Here is an 11,741-nt window from a genome sequence, read left to right on the forward strand (position 1 = left end):
CAGAGCCTGACCCGATGAGCAGGCTTTCAAATAGCTGTACATTTTTTATTTGGGGTAGAAGTAACTGGGAGGGACTGGGGAAAGTACACAGGGGTATGTCTACACTACCCCCCTAGTTCGAAGTGTGGGGGGGGGGGTAATGTAGTCATACAGAGTTGCAAATGAAGCCTGGGATTTGAATTTCCCGGACTTCATTTGCATGAAGCCGACCGGCGCCATTTTTAAATGCCGGCTAGGTCAGACCCCGTGCAGCGCGGCTACACGCGGCACGGACTAGCTAGTTCGGATTAGGCGTCATATCCGAACTAGCTGTACGCCTTATGGAACGAGGTGTACAGCTAGTTCAGATTAGGAAGCCTAATCTGAACTAGCTAGTCCATGCCGCATGTAGCCGCGCGGCACGGGGTCCGACCTAGCCGGCATTTAAAAATGGCGCGGCCGGCTTCATGCAAATGAAGCCCAGGAAATTCAAATCCCGGGCTTCATTTGCAACTCTGTATGACTACATTACCCCCCCTAGTTCGAACTAGGGGGGTAGTGTAGACATACCCTGGGTGAGAAGAGGAAGGAGAGGGAAGGGGAAGGTGGAGGATGAGAACCTTGGAGGAGGAGGAGGGAACTGGAAGGAGGAGGAAGGGGAGGAGAGGCTCAGATGTGGAGTTGGGAGTGGCGCTTGGCTCTGGTGATCCCGGGGTCAGGGAGCAGGGGTTAGGGGAGAAGAGGGAGGAGCAGGAGCAGGTGCAGGAGCAGGAGCAGGTGCAGGAAACATGCTGGTGACTAGGGACTGCACAGCTGTGCACATGGTGTGGCCCTGATCCAGCATCTCCCACCAGGTGTCTCACCACAGCTGGATATCTTTCTGCAGTCCAGGGTCAGCTCCGTGCATCAGAGTGCACAAGGTGTTCCCTCTGGAACTCATCCATGGGTCTCCGGTGTCTGCGGGTCCCTCAGGTTCAGGAAGTTGCCCCGGGTAGTGTTGACCGCCCCTCTCTCACAGCTGGTCTGTGGTGGAGAATAAAAAGAGACGGTCAGTCATCGGAGGAGACACTATGCCTGAAGCCTTCCCCACACCTCTGAGCCGAGAGCGACAGTTCTAAGCTCAGACGAAGGCGATGAGGTTGGAGCAAGACCATGTGCAGTCTAGCCAGTGGGCCCTTCTCTGTAGGTGCACAGATGTCCAAGGTGGTGGAGCCTCACTACCCCCACATCCTGGGGACAAGCAGGCATGTGAAGGTGCCGGCCAGACTGGGATCCTGTGGGCAGGCGGGGGGCTATGGAGTGGCTGGGCTTCCCTCCATGCCATGCACATGCCAGGTCCAGCAGTGGCAACATCCCACAGGGAGAGGACTTGTATCCCTGCCCAGTGAAGGAGGGGAGGACACGGTGTTGGGGGGAGGTGTGTGTGAGTGGCAAATGTTCCTGTGCCTCGCTGCACTGTCCTCAGGAGTGGATGCTGCCCCGTCAGTGTGGGCATGTCCGTGTGCAGGACTGCTGAGAGGGTGTAGGTGTGTGTGTGTGTCCATGTCCTCAGCCTCCTTCTAGTGGTGGCTGGTGGAGGGAGGGTGTCCCACCCCAGTGTCATGAGTATGGAACACCCTCCCCAGACATCCTGTGGCCAATAGCACAAGGGTCCTCTGGTGCAGCCTGCTGGGGCTGTGTGCCCTAGAGTGATGCTGCACCTGCTCCCACACACACAGGCTGCTGTGCGATCCTCTGGCCACAGAGGCCAAGCGACAAGTGCGCCCCAGCCCCTCCCTGCCCACCACCTCCATCCTGTGTGTGTGGGGAATGTGATGGTAGTCACCTGGTGTGGCTTCCCTGGCCTCAGACATGCCTGAGACACATCTGGGGTGTAAGGTAGTGGCTCCAGAGTCTGCATGGTCATGGTGCTGGACTCGTCCGGCTCCTCCTCTTCCTCCTCTTCACTGGCTCTGTCCCCAGGAGGAGGATGATAGGCGTCTTGAGCCCCAAGTCCACTACCGGGGGAGAAGGGACTGCTCCACACCCCCAGGATGTGGTCCACGGCCTCATAGTAGGGGCAGGTATGGGGTTCTGCCCTGGAGTGGGAGCTGTCCTCTCAGGACCTAGCATATCCCTGGCAGAGTGCCTTTACTTTCATCCACACCTGCTCCTGAGTGTGGAGCGATCTCATTTGCATATTTTCTGCCGATCTGTTTTGCGCTAGGGGTTTTTGCGCAAAAACAAGCAGTGTGGATGTTTTCTTTTTGCGCAAAACCCGCATTTTCCACAAGATTGGTATACCTCCGCACATAAGGATCTTGTGGGGAAAGGGGGTTTTGCGCAAAAAGAAAATGTCCACACTGCTTGTTTTTTGCACAAAAACCCCTAGCGCAAAAACGGATTGGCAGAAAATATGTGAAGAGATCCATATTTAATATATATTTAAATATACTGTACATAGCAACTCACTTGCTCGTTAAAATTATAGAAATTCAGTGCACTTGTTATGATAACCATAACTGTTGTGCTTAAATGAAAATTGCACTTTGTTTCTTAGGTTATGAATCAGCAGGTTCTGAAGACTGAGATACAATTTGAGTTAATATGTGTAGTGTATGCAGTACAAACCAAAGATACAAATCCTTTGCTTCCTCGAATATTTCAATTCACATATTCAGTTAGCTGCTCTGTGGTATTGCAAAATATCCTCCATTACTTGAAAAACTTGGCTCTTCCTCACTTTTTTGTAATATTGGCTGGCTGATTGCTGGAAGAGCAACAAAGTGGTTGAAGGATCCCCTTAAAAAGTATCTGATACCTTTCTCAGCTTGCTGAGAAAGTTAGGCATTTTGCTGATCTCTGCCAGGACAGTTAAGCTACATGACAGCCAAGAGCAATAAAAAGGGTGATTAAACTTTGAAGTAGGAATAAGAGATCCTCCGGAAAAGGGTTTATTTTCCGGAGAATCACGTCTAGACTGGCTCTTTTCTCCGGCTTATCCCCAAGCCGGAAAAAAGCGGCAGCCATGTTAATGCAAATACCGCGGGAGATATTTAAATCCCCCGCGCATTTGCCTATTCCAAAGTGCAACATTAGCATCCCTTTTCCAGAAGGGATGCCAGTGTAGACACAGCCTATATGTTTATGGAGACAAGAAGGAAATATTGTAGGAAATCTCTGACAAATTTAAGGTCCAAATGCTGCAGTCATGTCAATAGTGGGTAAATTATACATTGGGACAAATCATTGCTCTTGATATGTAAAGCTGCCAACTTGTGCAGGCTGGAATTCTAAGACCAACTTCTGATTACTTGTTTTATACAGAATTTAAATATTTAACTCTGGATTGTATTTCCATATAATAACATCCAAAAATGTAGCTCAATCAGCTCTCTAACAGCAAATTCAGAGTGTGGCTATGGAGCTGCTTCTGAAGCTGTTCTCTGGCCAGCTTGATTCTGAAAAATCTTGTTATTGTTCACGAAAAATATCCTCAGTAGATCACCACTTCACCAACCAGATATGACAGAATTCTGGGTCAGTGTTTTACAAAATGTTTTCTCTTGGGGCTAAATTGTGGCTACATTATTCCTGCAATGATTGTCGCTGACATCCCTTGTGAAATCATCAGAGCCTCGATAAGGATACATTTAGTCTAATGGGGCTACTTTAGTGATTAAGACAAGGAGAGTTGGCACTTTGTTGATGACATTTGCTAATTCTTTGGAGTTCTAGGTGTAGTGATACATTTCACTCCTTTTAGGTCATGATACCATTGTCTGTGCTAGCTTATGGGAAGCACTGATCTTGCTTAAGGAAAATGTTTTATATTAGCAAGGTGTTTGTTCTTGCTTAGTCTAAGTAGTCACTATGACTAGACAGTGGAGTCCACTGGCCTCTATTGCACAAAATATTATGCACAATAAATGTATTGAATGTCATGGAGTTGCACCAAGGTGAATTTAGAACTATATTTTAACAACATATTTTGAACCTTGTGTGGTCATTTACACCTGTGCAAATTGAATGCACTACCATATCAGATGTACACTCACATTTTGCACAGGTGTAAATGACCACATAAAATACAGGAAGTCTCCAACTTACAAACAGGGTGTGTTCCCAAAATTCCTTTGTAAGTCGGTTTGGAACTTGGAATGCATTCTCCCATAGGGTAGTTAGGTTCCCAGGCTAGCCCACAAAAGCCTATTTAACCCACACTGTAGCTGAAATACGATATATTTACAATGAAAAATAGTAGAAATAGTTTTTCATTTAAGCTTGAATGATGGAGCTTGAGGAAAGGCAAGTTTAATTAGAGGCAGTTAAGGAGGTAGGTGGAGATTCTGAAGGGGACTTCTGGGCATCCCTTGGCTGATATCCTCCTTCATGAGCTCTGTTCCATCTTCGGCCACCAGCCTTGCCAGACCTATCTCCCAGTCACCCTCCTTCCCCCATCCCCTGCAGGTTGCACCCAGCCTTTGTTCACCAGAAGCATAGGCCGGAGGACTCCGGAAGAGCAGGGGAGGAGGCGGCATGCAGCCATCAGCTGCAAAGAAGCACTGGTTTCACCTTCAATGCACCGTTCCTCTCCAGTCATTGGCTTCACAACCATCGTCTGCTCCTCTGGAGTCTTCTGCCCAGCGCTTGTCTGCCCACCACCACGTGTGTCTTTCTGCCTGTTCTCCAAGGCTACAAGTGAGCTCTTGTTTGTATGGATGGATGTTTTTAAGTCAGATGTTTATAACTCAGGGATTGCCTGAACACAGCCTGGTGACATCAGGTAACAGTCTGTCATAGATTACATCCATACACACAGTGATGAAAAATATATTCATTACAAATGTAAAGGAAAATTAATGTATAGGAAAACTTGAGTATTGAAATTTCTCTGGTATTTTGCCATTCATTGATCTTTCTAGTCAAACAGGGCTTGTTCCCTAATAGTTATGGAAGAATGCAAATAATGAAGTCACAGGGAAACAAAATGGGCCATGTTGCAAAGGCTGGGGAAAAGCTGGGGATGATCGGCGAATATCCTGCTTCCTGTATTAAACATTAATGCAGAGATCCAAACTAAAGTGCAGTTGTTCCTGGTTTGTGGTCAGGGAAAAATAATGGTGAATCATCTTCAGAACCAACAGATGACATAAAGATGGCCCATGGTGAGTAGATTACAAGCCAGCACAGCCGCGCAGCGCGGTCTGCACATGCGCAGTGTGCCGAACCGCACAGCTGGCGAGCGGGACTCGCTGCCACTTGGTGAGTCCCTGATTATGGGCCTCACTGTAACATTCATTTTCCTCACAGAGACAGTACAGGAGCAGAAGCTCAATAGAATGTGTGATATAGCAACATGCCTTACCTTACCTGGTGCCTTCTATGATATATGGTTTTGTCTGCCGGGTTGCTTTAGCCCACAGAAACAGAAGCCACAAAGGACATTAGAATGTATACCTCTTCCCAGCAACCCACATTCCACCCATGTTGAAGATAAAGAACCTTGCCCTATGAGACCCAAGATACCATCATTCATTTGCCTGAGGCAGAGATGAGGAAAGAAAAATCTCCCATAGCCATCAGCGTACTGTTGCATTTTGGGTGCACAGCTTAGTGACAATGGAGCTAAGCTGCAGCACAAGGAGTAGGAATAAGATCCTCCGGAAAAGGAAAAGGGCGCTTTTTCCGGAGGATCGGGGCCAGTGTAGACGCTCTTTTCCGGCTTTTCTAAAAGCCGGAAAAAAGCGGCGGACATTTTTATTTAAATGTCGTGGGGGATATTTAAATCCCCCGCGGATTTCCCTATTACGATCTCAAAAATTACCATGCCCCTTCCGGAAAAGGGGCCAATGTAGACGAGCCCCTAGTGTTCATTTATATTGGAAAAGTGGTCTCATATCTGTCTGAACTGTTTCCCTTTTATGACAGAGTACTGTGATTTTCTAGGGATCTAGTAATTGAAGTATAGTCAAGGATCTGGATCTTATACTTGCCGACAAATTGATTCTTTAAGGTATAAGAGAACACAACTGGAGATGAACCCTGAATCTAAAGTTTCTTTTTATTTTCAGGATTATCTGCACAGGTTCTTTCCATCTATTAATAAAGTAGGTGGTTGGGACTTAGAAGAGAAAATTAAAGAGATGCAGAAATTTTTCCACCTGACTGTAACAGGAAAATTAAATTCACAAACAGAAGAAATGATGGCACGGCCAAGGTGTGGAGTCCCTGATGTATTAGATTACAGCACATTTCCAGGAACTCCAAGATGGAGGAAGAATGTATTGACTTACAGCTTGGTTATATGCCACGTTTGTGCATTTTGTTTTGTTTTAATGCTGTCATATTATTCCATGCCTTAAATGACAATAATTTCTTTTCTTTTGCTGCTGAAAGGATTCTGAACTATACACCTGATCTGCCTCGTTCTATGGTGGTGAAAGCGATCAAAAAGGCATTTCAGGTGTGGAGTGATGTGACTCCACTGAGATTTCAAAACGTTGCCAGGGGAGAAGCGGATATCCTAATTCGTTTTGCACATGGTGGTGAGGCTACTGCTATGGTTTTAAGAATCCATGAATTACATTTATTTAAAGTTGAAGCTATACTTTAAAAGCTTACATGTTTTCATACCCAAAGGCTGAAGAGAGAACAATTATTTTCATTCTGAGTTCATCCGATCTTTATCATGTCCTGCAGTTTTATATTTGTGTATCAGTTTAACTAATCAACCATCACAAAATCCCTTGGAAGTTCAAACTGTAAAATGAGGAAAATAGTGTCAACGTATATGTGATTGTAAAAGTACTCCTCTGCTAAGATCATTATTCCTATATATGAGCAAACAAGGAGTCTTCACACTTGTGAACGGTTTAAACACCTTGGTCATATGCCTCAAAACATTTTTTTTGCCTCATTAGAGACAAACACAAATACAACAGAGCTTCTTTCCACTGTAGTCCAACGCAAGGGGGACTATTTTGGATTACAGTTTTATTTTAGGCTTCTAAGAAGTCTGAAAGGGGGAGAATGTGTGTGTATACGCACACGTGCACATACTTTAGTTCCTCTCTCACTACAACTACAGGGCACCCCTCTTTCACAAAAGCCTATGCAACTGAAGCACCGATTAGCATATTGTCATGCTTCATTTGCATAATTCATTAGTGGCCATTTTTGCGCAAGAGTCTTTGTGCAAAAAAGAGCCATCTACACAGCTCCTTTTTGCACAAAAACACCCTCTTGCGCAAGAGCTATTCTTTCTGAAAAAATTGAGAAGAATGGCTCTTGTGAAAGAGGGTGTTTTTGCCCAAAAAGGAGCTGTGTAGAGGGCTACTTTTTGTGCAAAAGCCTCTTGTGCAAAAATGTCCCCTGATTAATTATGCAAATGAAGCAGGGAAATATGCTAATCTGCACTTTGTTTGCATAGGCTTTTGTGCTAAAGAGATGCAGTGTAGACATACAAGTGTTAGTCCTCCTCTTAAGTGCTGTTTACACTAGATTTTTATTTTGATAAAGCTATGTCCCTCGGTCGGCCCTGTGAAAAATCCTGACCCTTGAGAGTCATCTATACTAGCCAGTGTAGACTAGTGCTAGGTCAAGAGGAGACTTCTCCCATTGACCTAGCTACCCCTTCTTGGGGAGGTGATGTACCTCCACCAAGGAGAGAACTCCTATTACTGTGGGTGCTACTTATGCTGAAGTGCTACAGTGGTGCAGCTGTAGCATTCTGAGTGTAGCCAAACCCTTAAAGATTCATTCCCAAACATCCAATAGTACAATAATGTTGTACTGTCTTCCTGGGTTATTAATTTTTGACAACTGTCCTGCAAATCCTTGAATTCCAGCAAGAAATTGTAGCCCTTCTTATAGGCAGAAGAGGAGAGTCAACCTTTTCCATCCAACCTCCACTCCAGCTGAAGATCCAGACACCTCAGCCACTCTTACGGGAGAGTCTAACAGAAGACACATTAAATTAGTTTACCAAATGAGAGGCTCAGTTTTTCAAAGCAGTGGTTCCCTAAAATCATTCACTTGAAGTAGCACAGGTAGTGCAGGTAGCATAATCTATCCTTATTATTGCCCAATGCTCTCAATTCTAGGACCTTGCCTTCAGATGCTTATAACTTTGCAAAACTTAAGCCAGATATTTTCTCACTTGGTTTCAGCCTCAGGCCGAAATTTTGGAAAGTTTCAGAGAAGATGAGTTAGCCATTACTGAGAAAATGCCCTCCATAAGACAGAAGTCCATGGGAAAAAATAGTTTGCAATCATGGAATTAAAAACCGTACCATAATGTGCACACACATGGGAGCTGAGTTCATTGAAGAGGCAATCTTAAGTGTGACATTTCCTACCTTTTGAATGTTTGACTTTGCAACCTTAACATTATTTTAGTCTCATTTTAATATATTATTATCTACAATGAATAAAAGCAAATTCTAAACTTCAAGATATGTAACTGTGTTTAAAATGAATCATTGTGTTAATTGATGACATATTAATTTCCTTTCCTATGCAGCACATGGCGACCAATCTCCCTTTGATGGAAGGGGAGGAGTACTGGCTCATGCCTTTGCACCAAGCCCAGGGATAGGAGGAGATGCTCATTTTGATGAAGCTGAGAAATGGTCACAAAATCATATAGGTAAAGTATTTCCTGTGCCCGTCGCAACAAATTCAGCTCCTTCTACACAAAGCCCTGGCATTTTCTTCCTATAACTGTTTGTCCCTCTCTCTTATATATAATGTAACATACTTACCTTTGCCTGCCAGAGCATATATATAAGGTCTGTATTCTGTGGAGCTCAAATCACTTTACAAAAGTGGGAGAGCAATATTATCCTGGTGTTTTTGTAAGTTAGACACAACTTTAAGTGATTGTCAAAAGTGATCTCCATTAACAAAAGGAGAGTCAGGAATAGATTGCAGGTTTCCTGACTTCCCATTCATGGCCTCTGAAAAATTCTTACTAAAACATGGGAGAGCAGATAAACTTAAATTAAACCTATAGGATTTCATCACAATGAAAAGATGTGAATTCTTCTGCTTGTGATTCTCCGTTCCATTGTATGTTAACAATTCTTTTCCTCTTTTTATTATATGAAAAATTTAGGAACAAATTTGTTCCTTGTTGCTGCTCATGAATTTGGCCATTCTTTGGGACTGGGTCATTCAAATGTTCAAGGTGCTCTGACGTACCCTATTTATCGCTACTGGGATCCAAACACCTTCGTCCTTCCAGATGACGACAGACAAGGAATTCAGCGATTATATGGTAATTTCAGCGTCAGATGTTAATTTTGATATAAAAAAATACCAAAAAGGGACAGATTTTGTCATACTTTAAGTACCTTACTCAGACAGCCAAACTGATTTGAATGGTCTACTCTCTGAGCAAGGTACTACTCAGTGAGAGTACCTAAATTTAGATCAAGCCAACATGATATACTTTATCCCTTCCGCCTATTCTTTCTGGAGTCTAAGAGCAAGCTGTCCATATCGCAAAACCACCTAATGGAGTTATAGACCGGGACTGACAAAGGGTCCCCTACACACCAGTGCTTTGCAGAAATCAATGATGGCATGCTGCTAACCTAACTGCCAGTGAGTAGTACCTTGCTCTACCAAAGAGGATATTGAAAGCAGTATGGCTGCTTGCTGAATGTGAGATTGTGCAATGTGGCTGTGTCTAGACTGGCCAGTTTTTCCGCAAAAACAGCTGCTTTTGCGGAAAAACTTGCTAGCTGTCTACACTGGCTGCTTGAATTTCTGCAAGAACACTGACGATCTCATGTAAGATTGTCATTGTTCTTGCGGAAATACTATGCTGCTCCAGTTTGGGCAAAAGCCCTCTTGCGCAAATCATTTGCGCAAGAGGGCCAGTGTAGACAGCACAGTACTGTTTTGCACAAAAAAGCCCTGATGGCTAAAATGGCGATCGGGGCTTTTTTGCGCAAAAGTGCGTCTAGATTGGCACAGATGCTTTTCCGCAAAAAGTGCTTTTGCGGAAAAGCGTCCACGCCAATCTAGATGCTCTTTTCTGAAAATGCTTTTAACAGAAAACTTTTCCATTAAAAGCATTTCCGGAAATCATGCCAGTCTAGACGTAGCCTGTAAGTATGGCAGAATCTGGCCCTCACATCACTGTTCTCGGAGTCAGGACCTACTCATTCTAAGTTACAGTGGCAAAACTATGCTCTAAAACTATGGCACTTGTGTGTGAACATTTGCTTCCATCAGACACTTCACAAAGGGACAGCAATCATGGTACATATTTCTCTGCATTTTGTCTCAAACAAATACCTTATTATTTCCGTATTTCTATTCCACAGGCAGAAAAAGAGAAAACTTCTAAAGAACCATGGTGTTTTTAAAGAGAATGAAGAAGTCAGCAAGTGTACTTTTCTTTCACACCAGAAATGTTTCATTTTATTTCTTTAAATGGCAAATGTTTGAAGCTTAATTTCTGCTCCTATACATTTAGGCTACGTCTAGACAGCAGTTCTATCACAAATAGCTATTTCGCATCTTTAAATGCACCCATTACTTCGAAATATATTCCGGTGTCCCTGTAGCCCTCGTTCCATGAAGGTTAAGGGACTTGCTGGAATAGCGCTTTATTCTGAAATTTCAAAATAATCTATTTCAAAATTAGATTGAAATAAGATATGCAATTTGCGTAGCTCAAATTGCGTAGCTTATTTTGACCTACGGGTGCAGTGGAGATGGACCTTTACTGAGATTTGAAAACCTCTTTAAATGTATTCAGTAGTTTCTATGAAAATAAAAATTCTCCCAGCACTATTCTGCCATCCTACATTCCTGTCTGGTGGTTTGCATTTCACTGGGGGGCTCGGTGACTACTATATGGTCAATGCATGCAGGACAAAAATTGTCAGGTGGGTGCTTGAAGTGCATCTAACATCACGACTTAGGCTCTCTGTTCCCAGCCCATTCCCTTCTCCTCCTTACTGCATATACATATCCAGACTCTGAGTACTCTCCACAAGGCCTAGAGAAAGCATGTAAGGCAGTGAGTGGTTCACAAAGTGTGGTCTGCAACCATCTTGCAGGTAAGCTGCAGGCTCTGGGTTCACACACCCCTATACTGGGGAGCCTACACTGGTGCTCCAGCTCTGCAGCTCCCCTCTTGGGGGAGGATCCACATGGGCCAGATCTAGCTCATGGGGACAGGAAGCAGCTCCATGCACTCCCACTCCTCCTCCTCTGAGCAGGGGGATTGGCAGTCCAAGAAACTGTTCACCTGAAAGCTTTCCCTGCTGCTTCCATTGGCCAGATTCATGGTGCCTGAGAGCGACAGGAGGTACAGAGCCAGGTAAGTGTCGTCCCCTCCGCCCCACCTTCATATCCAAACTTCACACTCCCATTCCCGTCAGGCACCATTACTTTTTACCCTGCAAGGTAAAGTAAGGGCTGGCAGAGCCTTGAGAAGATTGGATGGGTGGCTCACGGACTGGTGGTGTTATCGAGTTAACATCAAGTCAACTCAGGGATGGTCTAGACAGTATGTGGACTGAAAGTAGGAGAAGTAGCAATCAGCTTAATCTGCAGCAAGGGAGATTTAGGTTCAATATTAGGAGAAACTTTCTAAGTAACTATAAAAACAGTTAAGCTAGGGAGTAGGCTTCAAAGGGAGGTTCTGGAATCTCCATCACTGGAGGTTTTTAAGAACCAGTTAGACAAAAGTGTGTAGGAATACTTGGTCCTGCCTCAGCACAGGGAGCTGGACTAGGGGGTCTTTCTAGGTCACTTCCACC

At 44.4% G+C, this 11,741-nt stretch overlaps 1 protein-coding gene across 1 annotated transcript; it reads left to right on the forward strand.

Moving 5' to 3' along the window:
* Positions 1 to 5,772: 5,772 nt before the first annotated feature.
* Positions 5,773 to 9,261, forward strand: LOC142825337 (macrophage metalloelastase-like). The gene is made up of 4 exons (XM_075917293.2): positions 5,773 to 6,254; positions 6,356 to 6,506; positions 8,483 to 8,608; positions 9,077 to 9,261. The coding sequence occupies exons 1-4, from the start codon at positions 5,997 to 5,999 to the stop codon at positions 9,259 to 9,261; spliced, it is 720 nt and encodes a 239-aa protein (XP_075773408.2). The 5' UTR covers positions 5,773 to 5,996.
* The last annotated feature ends 2,480 nt before the right edge of the window (positions 9,262 to 11,741 follow it).

This window comes from Pelodiscus sinensis, chromosome 1 (genome assembly GCF_052426305.1).
Source record: "Pelodiscus sinensis isolate ZL-2025 chromosome 1, ASM5242630v1, whole genome shotgun sequence".
Classification (NCBI taxonomy): domain Eukaryota; kingdom Metazoa; phylum Chordata; order Testudines; family Trionychidae; genus Pelodiscus; species Pelodiscus sinensis.